General features: G+C 42.0%; 1 protein-coding gene across 2 annotated transcripts; it reads right to left on the bottom strand.

Moving 5' to 3' along the window:
* Positions 1–26483, bottom strand: STAR (steroidogenic acute regulatory protein). Of its 2 annotated transcripts, XM_044279050.1 has the most exons (8): positions 26410–26479; positions 19863–20181; positions 14604–14717; positions 14380–14507; positions 13816–13974; positions 6450–6634; positions 5498–5591; positions 1–4510 (listed from the first exon to the last, which is right to left on the bottom strand). In XM_044279050.1, exons 2-8 carry the CDS (start codon positions 19924–19926, stop codon positions 4397–4399), a joined length of 858 nt encoding a protein of 285 aa, XP_044134985.1. In that variant the 5' UTR covers positions 19927–20181; positions 26410–26479; the 3' UTR covers positions 1–4396. The 2 variants fall into 2 exon arrangements, with proteins under 2 accessions (XP_044134985.1, XP_044134986.1); XM_044279051.1 differs by lacking the exon at positions 13816–13974 and having other exon boundaries at positions 26410–26483.
* Positions 26484–27784: the final 1301 nt, after the last annotated feature.

Here is a 27784-nt window from a genome sequence, read left to right on the forward strand (position 1 = left end):
AACTTTCTTTTTGCGGACCCATTGAAATGAATGGTTTTGTATACGGTCCGCAAAAAGAAAACGGAACGGAAAGAAAATACGTTTTGTGTGCATGAGGCCTAATAGAAGTTATGAATGAGCTTACAATGAAGGTCCACATGGGTGGCACCAGTTGGTGGGGGGGGGGTCTGACATTATACAATACACAGTCTGACATTATACAATCAGTGCTGCCAGTGTCAGACTTTGCAGGGACACACCCTCAAATGCAGGGGTGTAACTACCGTAGCGGCAGACCAGGTGACTGCTATGGGGCCCAGGACAAAGAAGGGGGGCCCAGTCTTAGTTGCAATCATCTCCTCTTCTACTGGGGTGGGGGGAAACTTGGACAGGACTCCACCTTCTAAACGAACAACTTTTTGCAAATTAAGCAGTGGAAAAAAGGGTTTAGGCAGAAACCCTTCTGTCCTGTGTGGGGGTCCTGGTTTGATCCTTGCTATGGGGCCCTCACTTCTCTATGTACGCCACTGCTCAAGTGGTAATGCTCGTCTGGACCTTCACTGAAAACCACTGGTAATTTATTCATAACTTCTAGCAGGAATAATGAAAGAATGGTACAACATATAGTCATGAGAGTCGATGCTCCAGTTATGACATGGAGAATGCAGGCACAAACAGCTGTATAGGCATCCAGGAATGGTCTGCAGCCAGATTGGTGGGGTCTGTGGAAGTTTGGTCCAAAGGATCTGCATGAAGAATATAAAACCCTCCTGACTCTAGCTGACCTCGTCACTTTGGCACATTTCTTCAGGAGGACCATATTTTATTGAAGTTCAACTTGGTTATTAATCAAGTAAAAGCTCAACCATAAAATTAAATATATAAATAAGTTATGCAACTGGTTCATAAATATTAAATACAATATAATATTAATGGGTAGCAATAAATAACGATATAAAAATATAACAAGGGGAAAGGTGTAAAAGTGCAGGATCCACGCTGGTTGTATCCTCTAACATCCAGTAGGGTATACGGACGAGGGTGGTCCTGATAGGCTCGGCCATGGGGGGGGGGGGCATGTTTTATACTTTGGATAACCCCTTTAATAGCCTGAATTTACACCAAGAAAGCCATGGCGGGGGAGGCAAACTAGGATTCCGTATTGTACATGAAGATGGTGGTCACATTGTTATCATGCCTCCCTATTCCTCCACCAGTGTCCCTCTTTCTTTTTGACTCAAGTCGCTTTATTCTCCCCTTTTTGACCTGGGAAATAAATGTGCATTAATAAACTTTCCTAACTTATCCAGAAACGAACTACCTGTATATTAGACCTCAACTTATATATTGTGTTCATTATTTGGTGCAATTTGGACCTTAAAACGTCTATTTTTGTGCTGATATTTAGGCCCCATGTACACAACAGAATTTTCCTATTAATTTCTATGGGGCTGCAAAAGTATGTCTGTTCTGGGGCTCCGAAAAAAATAATAATTTCACGCTCGTCTCTGTACTGTGGTATTTTCACAATAGTGCGGGACCTGCAGAACGGGAAAGTGCGGGACGCACATGTATTTTGCCTTTCCGCTGTTTGTGGACCGCAAAACGGACATGGTCATGAATGGGTCCTTTAAAGGGGTATTCCAGCTCAAGAAAATTAAAACTTCCAGGAGCTGCACATGCTGTAAACAAACTACCCATGCAGTTTTGACAGTGCTGGGTTCCCATCGCATCCCACCTCTTGCTATTGTCTCAAAATGGAGTGAAAAAAGGCTGTGAATGCTGCTCAACCGGTCATTGGCTGCAGCCACGAGCCGCCAGATCTTTCACACATTTAGGTGACAATGTGATGATTAAAACTACACTGACATGGAGAAGATTTTTCTGCTGAGGATTTGAGGGTAAGCTGTGGAAGAAAATACAGCATAGTAGACTTATCAAACTGGTGTAGAGGAAAACTGGCTTAGTTGCCCTAGCAACCAATCAGATTCCTCCTTTCATTTTGCAGAGCTCCTTTGGAAAATGAAAGGCGAAATCTGATTGGTTGCTATGGGCAACTAAACCAGTTTTCCTTTACACCAGTTTGATAAGTCGGGTGATCAGCTTTACAGGAGCTGGTCTAGCAGCCACATTGGTTGTCGCCCAGCTTTTCAAAGAACAGATTATTACAAAGAAAATGTCAGAATTGACACAGGATGATATAAAGGGGTTGCCGAGACTGGTAAAATGTCAGGGAGCTGTCATGGTGTTTAAAAGGGAGGAACGAACTGGCCATAGACTTTAAAGGGAAATTTCCCGGTGGGCTGATGCCCAGGGGTCCACCCAAGCCCTCCTCTCTGTCACTGGCTGGGTACATAATGAGCTCAGCAGTAATTAACACTGTGAGAATCATGTACCCGGAGGACAGAAAATGGCGCTACAATATGGGGACACGTTTAGTTTTTATTTTATTTTCCTGGGCCACTTTTAAGTTTCCAGTCCGTCCCTGTAAAAAATATAAAACAATCCTGCACACGTTACCAGTGACACAGAGTGCTTTATTTGGCTGGCAGCCGTCCACATGCCTTTTTTTAACACCATACATTATCCCCTGGTATTTATATATTTTTTTTTAATAAGTCTCCGACTTAAAGGGGTTCTCCGGTAATAATTGCATTTTACCAAGTGCCCGCAACTCCTTTAAGGCAAGGGTAAATATACTATAGAGCACCGATCAGCAACTTCCGGCACCCCGGGTGTTGTGAAACTACATCTCCCATTATGCACACTTTCTTGGCTGTTTGCTGAGCTCCCACAGAAGTGAAAAGAGCATGCTGGGAGTTGTAGTTTCACAACAGCTGGAGTGCCGAAGGTTGCTGATCCCTACTATAGAGGCAAAACATTTGGCTCCTAGGGGGTGGAGACAGCTCCTCTTAGACAAATCCTAATATTCATTGGTTGGTAGGAACATTAAAAAAGACACTACCCTCTCTATGGCAACGACGGTATAAGCAAACATTTATACTCCTATTATGGGTATGTGACTGTGTGAACATGTTTAATATATGGGTCCCTTTCTATATACACCTCTAGTCCAAGAACTTTGTTGGGTGTGTGTGTGGGGGGGGGGGGGGGGGTAAATACTCTATAAATGAGCAGAGACAGCAGCTATCACCTCACCATGATCTTACAGTCATGTCCATAATAATATATATTGTACTGCCCTACTGCAGATTTTAAGAACTTGACGTTTTAGATCTGCTTTAGGCCTCATGCACACGACCGTATTGTGGCCTGCAAACAGCGAGTCCCCAATACACAGGCCTGGCCGGCACACGTTCGTGTGCATGAGGCCTTAAAGTAAACTTAGAACAAGCTGGTACTTATGCTAATTGCACAAAAATGTACATTAATATTTTCCATCATTCATAACAATTATACCAGTACATGACAGTAATGACAATTTGGCTTCCCCCTCCAGCTCCTATTCAATGCCCAAGGAGTAGGAAGGTCTCAAGTAAAATCTGACTATGAAATAAGCTCAAAGGTATTTTCTAGTTTTATGTAAAAAAAAAAAAATACTGAACAGCCCCCTCAACTCTTCATCTGGCCCTATAAATTGGACATTTACTGGTGATCACAATGGTTTCAACGGGATCTACCGACCATTTCATTTGTATAGGGAACTTGAGGAAACAAGGATGAATTTAAACTTGAGTTCCCCTGGAGAGAAGTGGTACTAGAGGTGTCTTGCGGTTTCTAATCTGGTCCTTTTTATGGGAAAGTCTGACAGAATTCACTGGCTACCATGAAATATTAGGTTCCATAATATTTCAATCTACAAAATGGCTGCCTCCAATGGGGAACAGGACCTCCTTAAAGAGGCATTCTAAATAGACATGTTCTAAAACATTATGATGGGGATCCATGAGTTGGGGCTACCTATCTGAGACCAGAGTAAAGGCAACAACTCTCAGTAAAGCACCACAGCCCCTTCAGCACTGGTCGGAAAGTTCCATAGCTTCCAAAAGTTTCCATCAAAGAATGCCAATAGTCGAGATTCTACAAATTACGGAACTCTCAGATCACCAAAGAGGTTCAGGTGACCTTCCAAAGGCACAGGACTTTTATTCGGGAAATATGTTAGAAGATAGTGGAACTACCCTGAAAATAAGGTGGAAGAGAAGGTCTGTAGGACAAACAATAAGGTGGTCATTTATCGAACTGGCTTAGTTGCCCATAGCAACCAGATTCCACCTTTCATTCAGCTGTCCAACATAAAAGGTGACATCTGATTGGTTTCTATGGGCAACTAAACCAGTTCTACTTTACACCAGTTTGATAAATGACCCCATACATTTAAGATAACAGCAAGAACTTGATAATAGTTTAGTCATAATTTTGTAAGGTCGGATGTGATGATGATGAGGAAGAACGGTTAGCAGAGTGACAGGCTGGCAGTGGACATGGCGACCCTGTTACGTAGATGTTTAGCAAAATCCACTTGCATCTGGGACAACACTTGGTTTATGATAGACTTTGGCAGCCAGCCCTGAACAAAAGAGAGAAGAAAATGGGTTATTATAAGAAATACAAAAATGACATAAACTAAAGAGGGGGCTGCGCAGGTCATGGAAAGTAGGTGTAGAAGATACTATGGAGCTGGCAACTGAATGGGCCAATGTCCTCAACAAATATTCCTAATGTGAGGGGAAAGTTGCTTGAGTAGAATGGAAGTAGTGGAATTAATATTGTTTTATGGGTTGTGTATGGTAGTATTATTCAGCACTATTATGTGGTAGATCAGTGGAGAAATAGATGAGACTAAGTTCTTTTGAGGTAAAATCAGGAAACTATGACTACGATGGAACTTACATTAAAAAAAAAGTTATGTTAGCACACTGAGTGAGCTGCGCTTTTCATACCTATGCTGTATGGCGGTATTACATAGGCACTGTATGCCTCTTTTCACACAGATGTGACTGGAGTGTATTTTGAGATGTTGACTGAGGAATTGGAGATGGCTATGGTGAAACTGAAGTTTATTACTACAAAAAATTGTTCATTTAGCCATCTTGTGGGGTCAGCTGAAATCTCAGCACCGCTATAAATTAAAGGGGTTGTGCAGTGGTTTAATATTGATGACCTATCTTCTGAGACCCACACCAATCTCCAGAATGGGACCTCGAAGTGAGCGGAGAGCAGCTGCATGTGTGGCCACCCTCATTTCTATGGGACTGACGAAAATAGCCGAGAAGTGAATGGAGCGGCAGCAGCGCTTGTCCATTGTGTCGTCCATTGATTTCAAATTTTTGAAGAGTATGCTGTGCATGCGCGGGGTGCTGTCCCTCACTTTACTGGAACCTCACCGTTCTGGGATCTGCACCTATCTGACATAGGTGGCATATCCTAGCAATATGCCACCAGTGCCTCAAATGAGACAATCCCTTTAATGAGTGTAAGCCAAGGTTCTTGATCACAGACCCACAATAGGAATAGGCTGTGATTCTAATAAATGCACTTTATAATATCTAAATACCTTTAAGTCAATACTAAGAAGCCAAGTTAGTTTGGTTTTTGAGGGATCTTCAAGTACTGGGTGAAGTACCATACATGTTGGACCGTTCTCTGCCCTGGAAGGAAGAATATACAAATATAATTTATTTTTACTGTTATTACAGTCATCATGCCAGAGTTTAAGGACACACTATGTGATTTATGATATTTTGTCATCCAGATTTTCTTAAAGGGGTTTGGTGTATTAAAGGAAAGGGTAAAAATTATACCATAATTATCATTAATGACGTGTCCTACCATATACAGTGGTCCCTCCAGTTACAATATAATTTGGTTCCAGGACGACCATTGTATGGTGAAACCATTGTAACCTGAGTCTATGGAAAACCAGTCATTGGTTCCAAAGCCCAAAAATGTCATCCCAGAATAAGAAAATGTGAAGTTTTAAGAAAAATAAGCAGATAACCAAGATATATAAAGCAAGACCTTACATAAAACAGAACTAGATGCTGGAAGCTGTAAATGATTTTCTATGGTGATGACAGGACCTTCTTCAGGGTCTTGTATAGTTCATACATGTACTTCAAAAATAAAATGGGAGTCGCCGCTCAACTGGTATCCAAAAGAGCGGCTTATCCTGGCACAGACAGAGGGCAGTGGAGGACAATTAGTACTACAGAGGAGCTACTAGACCAGAGAAATGGCCATGTTGACTGGTTGGATCTGAGTCTGAGGCATTGTATGTTGAGTCTGGTTTCAATTTACAATGGCCCTGTAAAGATCATTGTATGTTAGAAATATTCTATCCTGTGGCCAGGTGCTTGAGGCGGTCCATTGACCCCTCTGTCACAGAAGAGAACAGCACGGTTATATATGATGTGATAGTTGGGGATTTGCCCCAACCCCAGATGCACGGGCAACATTTGCAATTGCCTCCTCTATTGACAGTTGCTGCAGGCCTATACATCTTATACCTTATGTATCCTTTCTGTTCAGGCATTTCACTAAATCGTGTTGACATTCCGGCAAGAATACAGGTGGAGCCTCTCCTCTTGCTGCATCTCACACTCACGAAATCCCGAGGTCCTATAATATTCCCAGGAGTTTCTGCTGCTTTCTCATGTGTTATTACTGTGTCCTTTCCAATCTTCTGGAGAATCTGCCGGAAATAGAGAAAGGGGAAGTATTTACCAAATCACCTCCAACTTTCACTCCACCCTAGAATGAGCAGGGTCGTATGGATGAGTGTAAAGATAAGGGGGGCCAGAAACAGCACCATCATCGTCCATGGGCTATGTGTATTATTGCAGCTCAGTCCCATTCACTTGGTGGAGTTGTAATACCTTACGCAGCCAATAAACAAGAGTGGCGCCATTTTGGGAAATAAAAATACTGATAGCGAGGAACGTTGAACATCTCAGTCTTGACTTGATCATCAAACATATTTAAAATCATAATATTGTTCTGCATCATTTTTAAGTTTATGGAAAAATTGGCTATTAGAAATGACTGGTCATTTATGCAAATGTTTAAGCACCTCCTACTGTAATGGCTTTCAACATGCAGCCTTCTATAAGCCTTCTGCAGCTTATATGTATCTCAGTACACAGCAAGCTGCAGAATACCATTCACAGTCCAATCCGGCAAACAAGCTCTCTTACAGCTCAGTCTCTAGTCCTTATCTCTGTTCTACTGAACACAAATCATCTAACCAACCAAGTAAAATAAACCAAAAGGGATGTCAGCTTTATAAGCGTTCAAGGGAGCAAAACGAGGTGCTACAGACTGGGCTGTCAGAGTGTTCTTTGATGGATTTGCTGTGAATAGTATTCTGCAGCTTGCTATGCACTGTGATACATAGAAACTGCAGAAGCCAAACACTGCAACAGTTTTAATAAAACCCAATAGCAAAAATGATTGCAGCCAAACATTTACCGTATGTAGTTCAGTAGAAAAACAAAATGCCCCAAAGCAGTCCATAGCTTTTTCAGGCACTAGAACTATAGATCGGCTGCGCTTTATATAAAAAAAAAAATGATAACCAAGGTTGAAAACCTAGTATTAGAATTCAAGTAGAAATAAAAAGTTTAATTTTATTTAAAAAAATAAAATTGTACCGTCTACCGCTGATCTGAATACTTGAGGTATGTGGTTTTAACCACCGCCAGCAAGTGAGCCCTCAGCCTACACAACTGTAACTAACCGAGATTAGATAACGGCAGACAGCAGAGCAGACACCAAGGACATGGTGATAACGGACCAAGGAAATGCATATTTAATACATGTCAGGAGACCTCTTCATGCCGAAAAACCGCAAGTCAGTTGGACAGTAGTGTAATTATGATAAGCGCCTAATGAAGGCATATTATATCCAAGAACTAAAGGCCTCTTTACATGGGCCAACACAGCAGGCAATTATCTGGAATGAACTGTACGTTCCTGATAATTGCCTGCTCTATATGGGGACGAGTGATCGGTAGTACATTGGATGATCGTGGCACCTTTACACATGGCAGTTATCAGGAAGCAGCGTTCCTAGGAATGCTCCTTCCCTATAGTTGTCCCGTGGCGCTGCAGATCTCTGCGGTCACACGTTCACAGTATGCCCAAGACAGAAGCGATCTCTTTGCATGGCATCGTTGTAGCAGGGTGCTACAATGATCCATCGCAATGTAAAGTGTAAAAGCCAAGAGGGGAGCACTCTTCTCGATGTGAGAGCACCCCTTGCTGACTGTAAAATTAACTGTGAGCCTGCAGTCTGTGAATTAACCTCTTTCTGCCCTGACTGTGGCAGGAAGAGGTTAATTCACTTTTTTCAACAACAAAAATTAAATTAATAAAAATGTATTTAAAAGAATTCATAAAAAGTGAAATAAAGAAAATTACCCCAACCACCACCCCCGGCCCCCCACTTTTCATCCATTAGAAAATAAAAAAACGATTTGTTTTAGCAGTGGTATAGCGGACTTTGTGTGTGTAAAGTATACAAACATACACACATTTTTTTTCCTTTTTGCTTTCTTAAATGTTAAATGTTTTGTCTTGAAATCTTTTGTAACATAAAACAATTTACATATTTTTTCATCATTTTCACGGTGTTTCCTTAAATATATATTTTTTTATATTATATTTGTCATCTAATGGTACAAAAGAAGGTCTCAGATGTCCCGTGAAAAATAATGCCAAATACATGAAGACTGACTCAGAAATGAATTAGTTATTTGCAGTTAGATAAAACAAAAACAATTGGCCTGGTAAGGAAGGAGGGGAAACACTCTGGTAATGAAGCGGTTAAAGGGGGAACAAATGTCATGAAATAAAAATATTGGGATTCTAAGTCAAAAGCCTAATTTTATATATGAAACTATACATCCTAGCCTCAAGGTGGCAGCACTTGAAGAATGGTATTTATATAAGAACCTTTGGTATTGACCGTGCAGGAATCTGGTTCTGTCAATCAGGAAGGAGAGGGAGGAGCCAGAAGAGGAAGCAGGAGGGGCAAGGATGCACTGTGTTGCTTAGGCCCGCCCTTAGTGCACTTAACTGCTCTTTTGCATATTAATTAAAAATCTTTTATTTCTAGAATGAAGCAACGGGTATCGTAACATTCAGCTGAGTTATACCTACAAGGCACTGTGCCTGGTTTATTAGTGGATTTCCCACTGACAGGTTCCCTGACTTTTCTGGCTTATATAGTACATGCAGCATTTTTTTTGACATATACGAATCAACAGCGTGCACCCATGTCAATGAATCTGGCACTCTCTGCACTAGGGAAGAGACCGGTACGTGGTTTATCCGGGGCTTCCGTCTTGACAAGTCAACATCAGTGTTGAGATTTGTGTCAGCTCATTGTCTGGTTGCAATAAAAAAAAAATAGTAGTGGTCCAATAAGTCCCCCTCAGTATATTTGTAAAGCATGTACTGTAATAGACACCTACACGGTATCTACGTCTACACCGGAGAGTGTCATGAAGTTAGAAAAAAGGATCTACTTTTTGTAGAAACAGCGCCACTCTTGTCCATAGGCTGGGTCTGGTATAGCACATATTGACTTGAATACGGATAAACTGCAATACTAGATGCAGTAAACATACCAGGATGGTGCTGTTTCTGGCAAAAAATCTGTCCACATAGTACCCCTAAAAATAAAAAATACTGCAACACAATTTAACTTTTAACCTAATCCTATCATATTATGGTGTAATCTGCATATGTGAATATTCTAGCCTAACTCCCACCTGCCAAATAGTTTTTAGGGGTAATTTTGGAGCGTTTCTGCCTCAAAATCAGCTCCAAAAACACTTCAAAATAGCCTCCAATTCATTTCAATGGTAAGTAGCACTTGCACATGTAAAATAGAAGCAGCATGCCCTATCTTGGGGCAGAATCAGCATTGAATCTCCTTGCGTCCTTGCCTTTTTTGTGCGTTTTCCGCGTGTTTTTTGGTACAAATCTGCGTCAAATCTATCATCAAAAACCTCAAGCTGTAAAAGACGCGTCAAGAAATGGCATAAAAAAACTAAAAAGTGTATTTTTGCACTTGTAACGCCCCAGAGTGGCATTACCACTTCTGCACCCCGCTACTGTCTTTAACTGGCTAACCTCATGTCATCATGTGTATTTATTTCAGGTCCAAACACTGTGCATTTCCTATTTTGCAACTGTTTATGTTCAAATGTGATGTGCCTGGTTCACCAGTAGGTGGCAGCAAGCATGGCAGAGCTACAGTTCGAGAGATTGGAACCCTTCTTTCCATTCTAACTCTCCCTCTAAGGAGGGGAGGGGACTAGTTAGTTAGTCAGTTCAGCTTACCCCCTGCTAGGGGAAGGTTCAGCAAGTCTAGGCCAGCTAGAGCTCTGGATGTGGAGGCCACAGCTAGGAGCCTCTGAAACCAGGAAGTATAGATCCCTGGACAATCCTACAGTCAGACTACAAGAGAGAAGTTGCAACATCCTGCAGAAGCAGAGATTCTATTTAAGCCTGCCAGCACAGCAGAGCCAGAGAATGACAGATATAGCAGAGTGGAGTTTGCCTGCCAGTTTCATGCTAAAGCCTGCTGGCACTAAGACAAACTCTGAAAATCGTTTGGAGAAACGTTTATGTAAAGTAAAGTTGTTATCAACTTCATCACAAGGTCTGGACTCTCCATCCCCTTCATCAACAAACCCCCTTTTCATTGCTTCGGAGCCAACGCCTAGGGTCCAGCGTATCCAGGTAGGAGCACCGTGGCATGTGCACCAACATTAAGGGACATTTAGGCCACCCTACACCACTCTGGCATTCCTACACCTGAGTACCATCCACAATATCACTTAAAGGGGCCCTGTGCCCTTGTTGATTCTCTGCAACTGGCGTCACAAAAACAAGTACTTTTTTCCTCTTAAAGGGCCCTGGGGGAAGGTGCCCGCTGCATGGCTAAAAAAAAAACACGTGGATTCCACGCTGATTTTGGCCCTAACAATTTTCTTAAGTTAGAATCAATGGGGCAACATCCCAGTGTCTACTTGTGAGGTGTGTCTGAGGCCTGACAGATTTACTATAAATTACCGGATTACCACAAGATACAGTATTGTAGTGTCAAAAATACAGAATAATGATATGGCAAAAAAGACAATACTGAAAACTGTAGAAATGGAATTAGAGATGAGAATCGTATACTTTCACAATTTCACAAAAATTCTGCAGCCAAACAAATCTAAAATTTTGGTGATTTGTTTTGGATGGCACCCGCCAGTTTATGGTGAATAGTGGAGGGAATCAGGGCAGGGAGGATGAAAATGGAGGATCACCTGATCCTGGGATGGATAGGGACTTGCCCTGGATGGCTAACAGGCTGACTTTTAGCCTGTGAGCCAATCAGCTTCCACAGTTTACAATAGTTTTATAGGTAAATTCCCATAAACCATTTCGCTGGCTACGCTGCGCAATTGTGCATTTTTTTTTCTAAAAACTAGTTGCAATTTTGCTACTGTTTAAAATTGCACAGTTCAACACATTGTACAACTGCCCTAATATACCAGTTCAATTCAAAGCATTGCACTGCTGGTTAATATAGCAGTTACATTCAACACATCATACTGCTGTGTTAATATACCAGTTAACTGCATTATACTGCTGTGTTAATATACCAGTTAGTTGCAATATACTGTTGCATTAATATAGCAGTTAAATTCAACACATTATACTGCTGCATTAATATACCGGTTAGTTGCATTATACTGCTGCATTGATATAGCAGTTGAATTCAATCCACTACACTGCTGTTTTAATATACCAGTTAGTTGTACTATACTGCTATGTTGCTATACCAGTTAAATTCATTACATTATACAGCTGCGTTAATATACTACTTTTACTCAATTACTGAAAAACAGATAAGCCCTAAAGCAAAACATTTCCCCAATTTCACTGTTATATTAAAACTTGCATTTTATTCTGTTATTATTAAAATAATTAATTGTAAGGGGAAATAACCCCCACCCCCCTATGTAGATTAAAACTGCTTGTGTGCGGGGATTATAAAGTATTGGATAATTGTACTATTATTAGTATGTATAATGAGGAATAGTGAGGAATGTGAAATCATATGCTTGAGCTCCTATACCAAGGGTCTTAGGGAACTCTTCTGTGAGACCACTACTCCAGAGACCCTACAAAAATACCAAATATACAGATACAGTCCTGATCAAAAGTTTAAGACCACTTGAAAAATGGCAAAAAAATCATATTTTACATTGTTGGATCTTAACAAGGTTCCAAGTAGAGCTTCAGCATGCAAAAAGAAGAAATGGGAGTGAGACAAAACATTTTTTGAGCATTCAATTAATTGAAAATAACAATTAAACTGAAACAGGCTGTTTTTCAGCTGATCAAAAGTTTAGGACCACATGCCTTTAAAAGGCCAAGTCTGTGCAAAGATGTGGATTCATTGTCATTCTCTGTCAGGTAGTCACACGTTGTGATGGCAAAGGCAAAAAAACTCTCCCCTTTTGAACGTGGTCGGGTTGTTGAACTGCATAAGCAGGGTCTCTCACAGCGCGCCATCACTGCTGAGGTGGAACGCAGTAAGACAGTCATTTGGAATTTCTTAAATGATCCTGAGGGTTATGGAACAAAAAAGTCAAGTGGAAGACCCCAAAAAAATTCATCAGCACTGAGCCGGAGGATCCAATTGGCTGTCCGTCAAGACACTGGACGATCCTCGACCCAAATTAAGGCCCTTACTGGTGCTGACTGCAGCCCCATAACCCTCAGACAGCTTCTGAGACTGAAGGGCTTCAAAAACAAAAAACGTCTTCAAAGACCTCGTCTCCTTGAACGCCATAGAACTGCTCGTTTGGACTTTGCAAGAGAGCACCAAACATGGGACATTCAAAGGTGGAAGAAAGTTTTATTCTCTGATGAGATTTTTTTGATGGATGGCAAGGGAAGTTTACAAAAATGGACAACAGTTCCAGACAGTAGATGGCCTTCGTGCGGCCGTCTTCACCACTTGGAACATTGTTCCCACTCACCTCATGGAAACGCTTGAATCAAGCATACCGAAACAAATTTTTTAAGTGATAAACAATAACGGCGCATGTTTGGAAGTTGGATTTCTGTTTTGGAGGGGGGTTTCGTTTTTTTGGGGAGGTGTGGTCCTAAACTTTTGATCAGCTGAAAAACAGTCTGTTTCAGTTTTTTCGTTGTTTTCATTAAATTGAATGCTCCAAAAATGTTTTGTCTCACTCCCATTTCTTCTTGTTGAAGCTCTACTTGGAACCTTGTTAAGATCCAGCCATGCTAAATATGATTTTTTTGCCATTTTTCAAGTGGTCTGAAACTTTTGATCAGGTCTGTACCTAAAAAGCGATAGCGTTTACAGTCAGCAGAGCAAACCGGACGCTATAGCTTTACAGTCCCTGCTGCAGGTGAAGGACTATGGTTCAGATGCCCATTACCTAGATTACATTCACACCATACCAACTTAAAAGCCTGCATTGCACAGTGGACACCTACAGCCACAAGTGCCAGCTTTCAGCTGTTATCCAGAAGTTCAAGTATCAGCAAGATAGCATACCAGAGGTGCCATGATAACATACCAGAGGTGCTATTATCAACTACTTTTCCAGCCAACATACCTCATCATCTGTACACAACTACTTCTGAATGAGAGACTTTTTCTTTTACTTCTAGCCTGATTCATTAAACCACTATTTCACTGCACCGATCCCTAGGGATTACACTGTGACACATCATTTTATCAGGGCCACTACCACTCTCATCCTCTGCATCGGCTCCTCCAGGGCTCGGTGCACATGCACAGTTATTTCGCCACATTTAGAACCATTTTCCTACCTTAATTTCTTTCACATTTGGATTCCATTCTCCCATATTCTCCATATTGTCCACCAGTTCTCCATAGACACTATCCAATGGCTTCTCCACTACGGCTTCAAGCTTAAAGACCTTTCCGATGTCCGGGAGGACTTTACTGAGAACTTTATCTCCATTTTTCTTTAAAACAAATTATTATTAAATTAATATTATACTATTATAAGTTATAGAATTAACTTAAAGGGTTGTCCAGAGGTTAATATTGACAACCTATCATCAGGTTAGGTCATCAATAACTCATCGGCAGGGGCTGACACCCTCATTTTTTTTCTTATTTTTTGTGAAGGTAGTCCATGATCAAAAACTCTAACGGTGCCTTAATCAAGGCATCTAAATTGTGAATACAGTTCTGACCAGATGAAATAATAAAAAGAACTGACCAGATAAAAACATATTCGCTAACAACTCTGCAAGTTAAAATCAACTAAAGTCCTTCAGCCTTCTAAAGATTATAGTAATAAGGTATGATATTGTCTAACATGATATAAGGTACTGTATATATTACAGAATATTTAGAGATCGTACCGCCACAATTTCCACTTTCCATCCATCTTGTTCTTCCAGGATGTTCATTGACTTCTTTAGGGCTTCTTCTCCCTGCTTGAGGTAGGACATCTCAACTTCATTGTAGGGTTTCTCATCAAGCCTGGAACCTAAGGAAAAAAGTTATAACCATGACATGCTTCCATTCTTGAATTGCCCACTGGATCGAGTAAGACATTTGAGGTAGCAAAATAGTAGTTACTTACTCAGTAGCGAGCTTCTTCTTCTCACTTGATTTATCCATTGACTGGGTCCTGGCCCAACTAGAGCCAACTTTTCCAGTTCATGTGAAAGAGCTACTGCAGCCGTTTTCCTGAGACCTAAAAAATAATATATTATTTAACATTGCCAGCTCTGGGTCATTATTAGCTATGGTGGGATTATTTTGAAGGGTATCTCTGAAAAAAGGTAACTGAGCTGTATGGGTAGGTCTCCACAAGGGGTTGCCATCAATGGAAGCCTCTAAGTTATGCAATGCTTACTTTAGCATGTATTCCCACACATTATTGTCCATGCCTGTTCTAATGAATTCTAACCTCAAGACAATTTTGATTATTGCAGTTTTTGGTTCATTAACACTGTGTTGTCATATTGATTTTCACGAAATAGTGACAACACTGCAAGTTCCATGATATCACCACACTGTGTGAATACACTCTTGAAAGGGTATTCCCAGTGTGCAAGGCTGGTGCTTGTGAATGCAAAAATCCAAATACAAACCTGCTGGATTTCAGGCAAGTTGTGTGTCACATTGACTTGAAGGTCGCAAGTAGATTTACTTTAAAGGGGTTATCCCATGACTAGTGTAAAACATGAAAATTACACATCATATACTCCATGACAACCTTTTTCTAACAAATCTAGAACCAGCCCTGTACCTCAAATGGATCCAGAGATCTCCTCATTCATTGTTCTGCTAGACTTATATCAAGCTGAAAGCTCAAGGGGAGTGTCTTTACTGCTGCAGCTAAGGGGGCGTGTCTATGCTCTGCCTATCACAGCTCAGGAGGCAGTTGAAGGATGAAACTGAGCATGTGCAGCCTTCTCACTGAGCAGGTCAAAGAAATAAGAAAAAAAAGAAAAAAATGGTGGTGGTGCTATACCGATATATTTTATTGAATAACTCAGTGGCAATGCAAAATTTTTAATTACATGCAATTACAAAAGTATTCAGATGGAGGTGCTGGTTTGAAAACTGTAAAAATAAAATAATTGTGGGACAACCCCTTTAATTATGTTATGATGTATCATTCCCTGTAGCTCTATCCTTATACAGATCTACACAGAGGATCTTCTCATGGTTTCGTATATAAAAAAGGAGACTGAATATATTTGATCTCTGTACATACAACTAGAAAAAACATTGTAAAGAAACTATGAACGCTGATTTCCTTTTATGTATCTAATCAATTTGTTTGGATCAGTCTGAGGCCCTTCTAGATGGATTGATGTGCAGGGCATTGATTGGAAATGAACCATTTTCACAATCCTTGATCTGTAGTAGAGCTGCATTCAGAGAGCTATATCTCTGTGTAGGGATGAACAATCACTACTGTGATCATTCATCCCCATACAGATTCATTATCTTTTGGCAGCACATCCCTGTTCACTTAGGACAACCTGCTGCCCACAAATGATGATTTTAGGGGCTGCATGAAAGATGCGATCACCTGACAAAAAAGTGTTATACGTATCTGATCAGTGGAGATCCGACCGCAGGGGCCACCACCAATTACAACAATGAGGTGCGAAAGTTCCCAGACTGAATGGAGCACTGGTCACACCTGCACACTGCAGCTCCATTCAGAACTATGAGACTGCCCAGAAATAGCTGAGTGCTGTACTCGTTTCCTTTTTGGCCATCCCATAGAGCAGCATTGCACATGTGTAACCAGTGCTCCATTCACTCCATGGACTCGGACACTTCATAATTTTGGTCGGTGACTAATCAAATACCTACACGTGTTAGGTGATCATTTCTTCTGGTGGCTCAACCTCTATACTTCCTAGGTGTATGTTAGTTAATGGGGTTGTGCAGTGGAAAGATATTAATGACCTATCCTCAGGATAAGTCATCAATATCAGATGGTCAGGGGTCCGAATCCTGACACCCCTTATGATCAAATGTTTGAAGGGGCAGCAGTGCGTTGTCAACCTGTGCGTTGTCTCATTTGCACTTGACGCACAGTGACGCCAACAAGTGAGATGATTCACAGGTAATTTTAAAGTGGAAGCAGCGCTCGTACAAGCACCGCTGCCCCTTCAAACATCTGGAAGGTGGGGTGGCGGTGTCGGACCCCTGCCATTCTGATATTGATCACCTATCTTGAGTACAGGTTATCAATATCTTTGCATGGCACAACCCCTTTAACGCTCAGCTCCATAAGCACATAATAACACGGCTGAGGAGCTGGGCCTGCGCCATCGCTAGCGGGTGCCTGCTGTGCCATACAGCTTGCACCCTGCTCTCACTCTGGGTTCAGAGATAACTCCAATCCGAGCAGTTTAACCCTCCAGATACTGCAGTCAATGGCATCTGAGCAGTTAGATAGATGGAGGAAGCTCTCTCTGCTTTCCAACACGGGGTGCCACAATTTTCATTTTTGGTCACCTCACCTTCCAAAAAAATTTGCATTAACAATGATCAAAGGTTGCATGTATCCCAGTAGAAACTACTGTTCAACTTGCAGAAAATGAGCCCTTTCACAGCTCTGTTGGCAGAAAAATTTAAAAATTATGGATGCCAGAATGTGACCACACAAACTAATCTTTTTATTTTTTTAAAGTTTTTTTTACATTTTTTAAATGTAGCAAAACATAAAAATCCTATAACTTAGGTATCTCCAAACAACTGCCAGGAGCGATGTCTGTGTGAGCGGTAAGCACTCAATACTGGCAATGCAGGGAGGCAGGGGGAAGTTCTTACATTGTATATAGGGACAGTTATAGTATATTACTGTCTCTGTATACAGTAGAGGAGCTTCCCCCTGCCTCCCTGCATTACTAATATTGAGCGCTTACCGCTCACACAGGCATCACTCCCGGCTGACAGCGCTGGTGATCAGTGGGCAGTAAGAAGATATATATTTCATCTGTTATATCCCCACTATATGAGGGAGCAGTGAGGGCAGGCTCCCGCCAGCTCCCAGCCCATCTTCCTAGTCAGTGCAGCACTGCCCTGTTAGGAAGATGGATGTCCCTTAGAATAGGCTCTGAAAAAGATGGCTGCTTAAGGGACATTTCAGCCCTAGTGTTCTACTATAAATAAAGGTTTTCCCTTAATAAAGTACATTAGAAAAATGTTCCCTGTCCCTGTCCCTACACATTATCACCCCAAAAAACTAAATGTAACATTTACACTTTAAGGTTGCGAGTTTTGCTGCAATTTTCTGAGAATTGACAACATATTTTTGATGTGATAAATTATACATTTTCCTTCTTCACACAAACTTGATTTTGCATTTTTCTTGTAAAAACAAAGCCATGAATTACAAGTGTTTTAGGCCTCATGCACACGACCGTTACGTTTTTTGCGGTCCGAAAATTGCATATCCGCAAAACACAGAAGCCGCCCGTGTGCCTGTCTGCATATTTTGCGGCCCCATTGAAGTGAATGGGTCCGCACCCGAGCCGCAAAAACTGCAGCTCGGATGCGGACCACAACATTGATCGTGTGCCTTACACTGTACTTTTTACTGATGCTTTTGGCGGCGTTTCTTTCAGTTCATTATATTTGTAATGTGTATTTGTAATGTCTTGCACAATTTAAAACTGTCTAGTCTGAGGGTGCACTGTCTTACTATTACGCAGAATTTGTTCATCTTCCCAAAGAGTCCCTACAAATCCTTACTAGAGAAGAATAGCTCCATAATCCAGTATTCTCTCACTATAAAAGATCATCTGGCTTGGATGTAGAAGTCTATGAGAGCTCATCTTATACTTCCTACAAGCAGAATCAGACGCATTGCTTTTCAATTATGAATTCTAGTTGCTATGCTGACTAAACACTTAAAGGGCAACGCTGGTGAGAGGTTATATTAACATCAACTGAGAAGTAAACTTTCTGAAATTATGTGATTTAGGCATTGCTAAATTATTTCTTCTGAATGTCACTTCCATCATACCCCAGTTTATGTGCTCATCATCGCCCCTCATTAAGTATTGCCAAGAACATAGGAATTGCCACTTAGCAGACGGATATTTAAATTATTCCAATAATCTACCATAATCTGGAAGATATTATACTGTTCCATGAAGACAGTGGGCTATACACCTGGACCGAAAGTGTTATAGTTTCACTATAAGGGCCTGTTTGTTTTAGGGGCCCATTTATGTTCAAGAACCAGGGCAAAGATGTAGGTATGGGGGTTCAGGTGCAAGCATTGGTGCCTGAGGGGGTTCATAGGCCCCTCTACAATATAAGAAGACACCAGTATTATAAATTGCAAGATAGGTGGGGCTCCTGTTACAGATATTGCATTGGGGACCTGGGTATTTCACATTGACCCATCCATTTACTGGTGAGACAGTCTGACTGCCATAAATGTTTCCTTCAAATAAGGTACTGGATTAGGAAGACAGTATAGATAAGGTGGCAAATAACCGAAATGAATTGGTAGAAATGTAATACAGTATGTTGAGCATTACCATGTGATCAGTGAAATCTCTCCAAACAAACACCTCTTTAAGAAGGCCTACTATTTATGAAGACCAGATTTTCTGTGACAAAGTTTCAATGACCTTTTATCGTGTGTATATTGGCTCTTCTTTGACAGGACCACCCATCTAGAAGATAACCCACCATTGGGTGGCTGACTCAAGGAGGTCTTGCAATATTATTATTAACATGGGGGTCAATATCTACTGTAGCTCATGGATAATGCCCTCAATTTCTTTTCTGATCCCAAGGAACCTCTACTTCTCCCTCAAAAAATGTGCAAACTACAAATAACACAAAATCCTGAAAAGGATCACTGAATAAAATGCCTTGTAAATGCCTTGAAACAAAAACACCCAACGAGGTGCAATTGATTTTAGGGTAACAATATCTACTGTATATAAAAAGAGGTAAAGATACATGCAACAGTGAGGTCATTCTATATTAGGACATACCTACTGTAATATATTAAGGGAATACCACATCCTTCACAATCCCCAAATCCCTCATAGACTTTTTCCATCTATGAGGGGATTATCAACATTTTTGCCTTCTTCTGGATCAACGCTATAGAACAATTAGGTGAACTTTCCGAGCTTGTCTTTTTTCATCTCTACTTTCTTTCAATAACGACTTAAACATATATTTTTTACATCTATATCAAGTGCACCCGTACATGTGTTTTGTAGGCCGTATTATATATTACATTAAGCTTTCAGGTGGAGTAGATGTGCCTCTTAAAGATGTATACCACACCCTAAGATGTAGACTTCTCCGTACTGATCCATAGATTAATTTGATAACTCACCTGTCATGTTACGAAGATGTCTGTATGATATCCCAGCACAAAGTTTGAAGGTGGCAGGTAACATAGCTTACAGAATTACGTTGCCGGTCTCTATGGGGAAGTTACTCTGTCTTCTCTGGAGTCTGTAGCAGATGAGGTTTCCTAAGCTTGATATAGTCAGTTGGTGGTCAAGATTTCCAAAGTCCACTTCTGTTGCAAGGTCCTCTGTATTGCCAGCTATGAAGGTAGACTGGATGTCTTTGCTCTGTGTATATCTACTATGTATTGCTGGAGAGGATCCAGAACTCTGTTTAAATCCTCTTGTCTGAAGGATGCAAGGCTGTAATGACACAGATAAGGACGCAACATCATTTACTGGAGGCCAGCGGGAGCAAGGACAGAGCTGACAAGTATGTCAGTGATGATTAAGCCCTGATCCAACACATCAAGGCAATGATGAAGCAACTACTACTGGGCCATTAACCCCATGTGCATGATAGCAAAGTCTAGATCATATGGTTTTACATGCAGACATTCAACCTGTAGCCATTTTGTCTACTTTTGCTTTTTGGGTGTACTATCTAGCAAGAAATAGTTAACTCTTGGTAACGAAATGTATGATCAGCTCACAAGTATTGAGCTCTACCCGGAAACTCGGTAGGTGACCAGAAAACCATCTTGGCCATCCATAATGTTCAATACTCCAATACTCCAATATAAATTCATAGGTGACCACTGTGACACAGTGAGGGGGTTGTGTTTGGCAAGGCAAACATGTGCGGGTGGGCTGGTTTCCAGCCCGGTAAGGTCAAATACCGGACCGGAGTTTAAGTGTCGGTCTGGGTTTTGGCAGCACATGGCTGTCCTTAAATAGGCAGCTGGGCTCAGTAGAGATGTCTCTATTTTGGGGATCTGAGGCTTTGTGCCGTGCTGGAGGGCTGAGAGCCACATGCTGGGGAAACAGGCCCCCTAAAGCCTGCTGTGGACTACTGGAGGCAGAACTGCCAGCAAGGTGACTTGTGTTATATGAACTTTTCATTATGTGTGAATTAACACCAAGACTGCAAAGTTACCTGCTGTTTTGTGCAATTGCCTCAAGTGTGAATAAACACTGACGTTTTGAGTTAAGAACTTGTATTTTGCCTCTGTACTGCGCCCGCTTACCCTATCTACCAGAGCGAAACTCCATAATTGGTGGAGGATGCGCGCAAGAGCAGTGAGGCTGGCATGAACGCCAATATTTTTGGTTTCTGCATTTTTCAGGCACGGTTGTATGTCGTACATTAAACCAGCTGTATTACAACCAGTGCCCCACGACAAAATGGAGACTGTTGTGAAGGCCCTCATGGAGGCTAATCTGCAGCGAGAGACAACGCAAGGCTAAGAAGCAGCAGCAGGAGAATAACCAGTTGCTACAACACGTGATGGCTTTGCAGACAGCAGGAGCAACTCCGAGCGTCCACGACGCCCGGAAAGCAGTCCGTGCCATGATTCCTAAGTTGACTAACGCAGACGACATCGAAACCTACCTGGCGATGTGCGAGAAAGTGCCCATAAGGGCAGTGGATTGAGGTGGTGACCATTGGGCTGAGGTCGTCGCTCCATTCCTAGCATCCAATTCCCAGCAGGTGTATTTTTCGACTTGCCGTATGATCAAGCGGCCGACTACCAAAAGGTAAAGGGTGAGATTTTGGCAAGACTGGGGGTAAATGTGTTGGTCCGGGCCCAGCAGGTACATCAGTGGGGGTTTAAGCCAGCTGAGACTACGAGGACCCAGTATTATGACTTACTTCACCTCTTGCAAAAGTGGCTACAGACTAATGTGCTGAGTGCCACAGCTATGGCTACTTTCACACTGGTGTTTCTGGGTCTGCTTGTGAGATCCACTTCTTGAATGAAGCAGGCGGCGCAGGCGTGTGACATAGTGAGTTACGCTGCCGTCTCCCGCCCGCTCGCCCGGCCTCCTGTCTGCTATGGAATTTAGTAGTAAGTACCGTACTACAACCTGGATGAATGAATTTACAGTTTAACTATGCCTATATGATTATGTCAGTGAGCGGGGCCCGTTATAGTAGAATACAGTGACCGCACCGGGCCCCGCTGCCATTACAAAACAACATGCCGGGCCCCAGTCCCACTTCCCTCCCGCTGATACACACGCCGGCCGTGCTGTGCAGCAGCGCGGCAGCGATGTATCAGTGTAAAATTGCAGCATTCACTCCATAAGATGCAGTGCTATTTTTCCTCACTTTTGGGGGGGAGCGCATCTTATAGGGCGAAAAATACGGTATACGCTGAGTTTATAATATGAAACAGACAAATTACTCCTGAACAGACATATAGCGCAAATTCCAGTTTTTGTTTACGTTTTGACGTAATGACAGAATATTTCCGTCAATGATTGATTTTATTTAATACAATTGTGCTGATTTGTGCCTTACCCTGCACTGGTGGTGGTGAAGGGGGGGGGGGGGGGGTTGTTGGGGTGGCAGTGGATCTTGGGTGAGTTTCCACACTTTTTTTCCCAGGACTTGACCCCTGCTGATCCCGTACTTTCCAGCGAACTTAGGCTTATTCTCGTCGCAGCGCATCTATTGCGCATGCTCGAGAACTTAGAATTTCTACTTCACTATTCCTTTCACTGCGCATGCTCGCAGTCTTTGATTCTAAGTACTATTTGGTTACCACTGCACATGCTCTAGATCTTGAGATCTAACAGATTCTCTCATTGAGCACTATGGATGATATGGATGATATCACAGGAATAGATGTATCTGATGCACTTTATTATATTAATATATGCTATAATTTAGTTAGTTTTAGCGTGGTTAGATACTTATACATGAATTGATGGTATAATTTTATAATCATGTATTAATACATTATTTTATTATTAGTTTTTAATTGTACTTTTGATTTTCTACTTTCCATTTTATTTACTTTGATGCAATTTTAGTTAGCCTATTTAACAAGAGTAAATGCATGATCATGATTAGTGACAAGAATTATACACTCGTTTGTGATCAATTAATTACACATAATTCTTCATTGTGATTATAAAATTATTTATTATAAAAAAAAATAGTTCTATTATTTGTATTATTCTCTGAATGTTAATATTTTTATTTTTATTTGTATTATTTTTTATTATTTTATTTTTATATTTTTTTTTTTGTGTTTTTTATCATAAAAAACAAACAAACATGTATTAGGGCTCTTTCACAATTGCGTTGTCCGGATCCGTCGTGTACTCCATTTGCCGGAATTACACGCCAGATCCGGAAAAACGCAAGTGAACTGAAAGCATTTGAAGACGGATCCGTCTTCAAAATGCTTTCAGTGTTACTATGGCAGCCAGGACGCTATTAAAGTCCTGGTTGCCATAGTAGTAGTGGGGACTGGGGAGCAGTATACTTACAGTCCGTGCGGTTCCCGGGGCGCTCCAGAATGACGTCAGAGCGCCCCATGCGTATGGATGAAGTGCCATGCGATCACGTGATCCATGCACGTGGGGCGCCCTGACGTCACTCTGGAGCGCCCCGGGAGCCGCACGGACGGTAAGTATACTGCTCCCCGCTCCCCACTACACTTTACCATGGCTGCCAGGACTTTAGCGTCCTGGCAGCCATGGTAACCATTCAGAAAAAGCTAAACGTCGGATCCGGCAATGCGCCGAAACGATGTTTAGCATAAGGCCGTTTCAATGGGCATTAATTCAGGATCCGGCCTTGTGGCAAGTGTTCAGGATTTTTGGCCGGAGCAAAAAGCGCAGCATGCTGCAGTATTTTCTCCGGCCAAAAAATGTTCCGGTCCTGAACTGAAGACATCCTGATGCATCCTGAACGGATTTCTCTCCATTCAGAATGCATGGGAATAATCCTGATCAGGATTCTTCTGGCATAGAGCCCCGACGACTGAACTCTATGCCGGAAGAAAAGATTGCAATTAGCGTTTTTCTTTTCCAGCATAGAGTTCCGTCACAGGGGCTCTATACTGGAAAAGAACTGATCAGGTATATCCCCATGCATTCTGAATGGAGAGTAATCCGTTCAGGATGCATCAGGATGTCTTCAGTTCAGTCATTTTGACTGATCAGGATGGAGATAATACCGCAGCATCCTACGGTTTTATCTCCGGCCAAAAAAACTGAAGACTTGCCTGAATGCCGGATCTAGCATTTTTTTTCCATAGGAATGTATTAGTGCCGATTAGATCCGGCATTCAAAATACTGGAAAGCCGGATCCGTCCTTCCGGTCTGCACATGCGTAGACCTTTAAAAATGAGAAAAAAATTAATACCGGATCCGTTTTGCCTGGTGACATCGGTATTGCAATGCATTTTTCTGACTGATCGGGCATTTTTCTGACTGATCAGGATCCTGATCAGTCTAAAAAATGCCTGATCAGTCAGAAAATATGACATGCGTTTGCATATAGTTTGCCTGATCAGGCAGGCAGTTCAGGCAACGGAACTGCCTGCCAAAATGAAACAACGCCTGTGTGAAAGTACCCTAAGGCTGGGTTCACACCTGAGCGTTTTACAGCGCGTTCCTACGCTCTGTAAAACGCTCAACAAGGAGAAACCAATGATTCCCTATGGGAATGGTTCACACTTGGGCGTTTTACAGCGCGTACGATCGCGCTGTAAAACGCCCGACGCTCCAAAAAGTACATGAGCGACTTTTGGGGCGTTTGTGGCCATAGGACACTGTAGTGAATCACACAAACGCGCGTCAAACGCGCGTTTACTATTACAAAAACGCGCATAAAAATGCGCGTCAAAAACGCGCGTAAAACGCGCGTTTGCGCAACGCTCAAGTGTGAACCCAGCCTTAGGTTCACACTAGCGTTTTTGTTTTCCAGCATAGAGTTCCGTCCTAGGGGTTATAAGAGGAAATAATAGAATTCTTAATACAGAATGCATAGTACAATAGGGCTGGAGGGGTTAAAAAATAAAATAAAAATGTAACTCACCTTAATCCACATGATCGCGCAGCCGGCTTCTCTTCTGTCTTCTTCTTTGAGGAATAGGACCTTTGATGATGCTGTTTTAAACAGCAGACACCTAGAGGCAATGTCTGTTAATGCCAATCACAGACATTTAATTCTGTGCCATGGTCAATTGTGTCCCTGGTCCAGAACGGCTCCCCTGTGTGGAGATCGGATGAGCCATTAGTTCACTGTGGTAGCTTCGAGCCTGCTAAAGGCTACCCTGCCTTCCACAGAGATGTTTTTATGGAGCCATTCTCCAAAAGAGCATAGCGAATCTCCCATAGACTGTAATGTTAAATCATTGCAGTCTATAAGAGAAGTGATCAGATGATCACATGTTAAATTCCATTAGGCTACTTTTACACTAGCGTTTTTGCTGAATCCGGCAGGGTTCAGCAAAAACGCTTCCGTTAATGATAATGCAACCATCTGCATCCGTTATGAACGGCTCCGGTTATATTATCTTTAACGTAACTGAACAGAACAGAATGCTCCAAAATATTCCGTTCCATTTGGTTGTGTTCTTATACCGGAGAGTAAACCGCAGCAAGTTGCGGTTTTCTTTCAGTCATGGGATGCGGAGCAAGACGGATCTCTCATGACCCACAATGCAAGTCAATAGGGATGGATCCATTTTCTCTGACACAATCTGACGCAATAGAAAACTGATCCGTCCCCCATTGACTTTCAATGGAGTTCATGACAGACCTTGTCATTACACCTAGAGGCTCAGCTCTCTCAGCACTTTGATTAAGGGACCAGGTGTGAGACATTTTCACTGCCTGGCCCTGTCAATCAAAGTGGAGAGGGCGCAGCAGTTGCAAAGAGAGCAGAGCCTCCAGGTGTAATGGCAACACCCCCATTGCTCTTAGAGGCTTATTTGCATATAATAAAACTTCATTTATCTCAGCAATGCAGGCATATATGAACATGGGTCTAACACAGATGTCTTCAGCTGTCAAGCGTACATGTAACAGGTCAGGCAGTTTTATAGGTACAAATCTGCTGACAGATGCCCTTTAAGTGCACTGAGTGTGGGGCCAATTCGCTCTGTGACACTTGCTCCTCCTGCCAGCCCCTGCCTCTCCTTTTTGATTGACAGGGCCAGATGAGATGACAATGCAAAAACCTGACCCTATCATTAAAGGAGAAGGGGTGGACTGACAAAGAAAGTAGGAGGAGCAAAGGTGCAAAGAGTGGCTTGGACCCACCCTTTTGAACAAGTTGTCACGGTATGATCAAAACGGATTCCCCCTATGATCAGGTCACTGGGTTTCCTAGTGCCCCAAAGAGAGACTGAGGAAGCTGTCTGTAGTCAGCCCTGGGGACCTACAAAGGATCCTAGAGCTGTCTGTCCAGAAATCTGGCCCTTAGGACACTCTGCCAATACAGCAGCTCATGTGACAGAGACACAGGGAACAGTATATTGGCATACAGGACTGTAAGTATAAAATAAAGTTTTAAAATAGTAATCCCACATTATCAAATGAAAATATACAAAAGTTATGGTTGATGGTAATTAAGACCCAAACAGTCATTAAGGGGGCTATGTCATGATTGATGTAAAAAATCTGACCTTGGACAGTACACGACAAAGCTAGAACCAGCCCTGTACCTCACATGGATCCAGAGATCTCTACATTCAGTGCTCCAATGGCTCTTCTAGATTATCTTCAGCCTGGACAGCTCAGGGGGAATGTCCTTTCTGCTGTAGCTCTTTCCTTTTAACTGGCACAGCTCCTAACAGAACATATGGCTCGTAGCTGTGAAGATTTAAACAGTGCAGGTACGACCAGATCAGTGAGACGGACAAAAATAAGGAAAAGTTTCAAAGTTCTTTCAAAGTCTGTAGAATATTATACAAGCCCACCCGCGCTCCCCGATTCACTAAAAGCTTTGTATCATACAAGGAATCGCTGCAAGGTTCACTGCCACGGTCTGCTGCGGTGACCGTAATAAGAAAATGTTATTGAGGTCTGATTTGAACACAAATCAAAATCGGAACCTGCGCTGATTCCGATATGTTTCCAAGTATTGGCTCAAAGTACAAGAGGTAAGAGGAAGTGTTCACAATTTCTAGTACATGGAGAAGAAAGTTTGTTCACAGTAGTCTTTATAGTGGTTACCTTATTTAGCAGGTAGTTTATCTGTCCGTAGAGTGTTCTTCTTGTCGGATCCGGTGGGTTGGTTTTCAAAGCGCCTTCAGGTTCAACCTCTAGTGTGGGTGGTGCTCCGGCCGGCAGCAAATCACTCACACGAGGGAACCCCAGTTGAAGTCCGGGAACTTGGCGTGTGACGTCACCGCACTGAGTATGGAAGCCTTCAGGGGACAAATTCAACCCGACGCGTTTCTGAGCCTAAACGGGCTCCTTCGTCAGGGATGGTAAGATTTGTCAATCCTGAAAGTAAGTAGGCTGTTGTTCCCATGGCAACTACTAGTTTGTTGGCACTAGGAACACTTAACCCCATCCGATCCAGTCAGTATTTTCTTTTGTTTTATTCAAATGCGAACAGTTCAATGCCTTGATTGAGGCCATATGGGGCCAAGCTATTTAGTTTAAAGATCCATTTGCTTTCCTGTCTTGACATTTCTTTTAAGTAATCACCACCTCTCTTATTGGCCGGTACTTTTTCAATCCCTCCAAAAATGGATCCCATGAATTTACATGCATGATGTTGAGCATAGTGACGGGATAGTGGGTGCCCCTCAAATTTTTTGTGTATATTATTCACATGTTCTCTGATTCTTGTTTTTAGTTGTCTTTTGGTCCTTCCCACATAGATTTTTTGACATGGGCATCTTATGAAGTATATGACTCCTGCCGTATTGCATGTTATATAGTGGTTTAGTTTAAGAGCGGAGTCTTTTATTTTTAATTCTAGCATGGGTCCTTTTGTGAATTTGTTGGTCAATTTACAATTTGGGCATAGTTTGCATGGAAAAAAGCCCT

The sequence above is a fragment of the Bufo gargarizans genome, chromosome 2 (genome assembly GCF_014858855.1).
Source record: "Bufo gargarizans isolate SCDJY-AF-19 chromosome 2, ASM1485885v1, whole genome shotgun sequence".
In the NCBI taxonomy this organism is placed as follows: domain Eukaryota; kingdom Metazoa; phylum Chordata; class Amphibia; order Anura; family Bufonidae; genus Bufo; species Bufo gargarizans.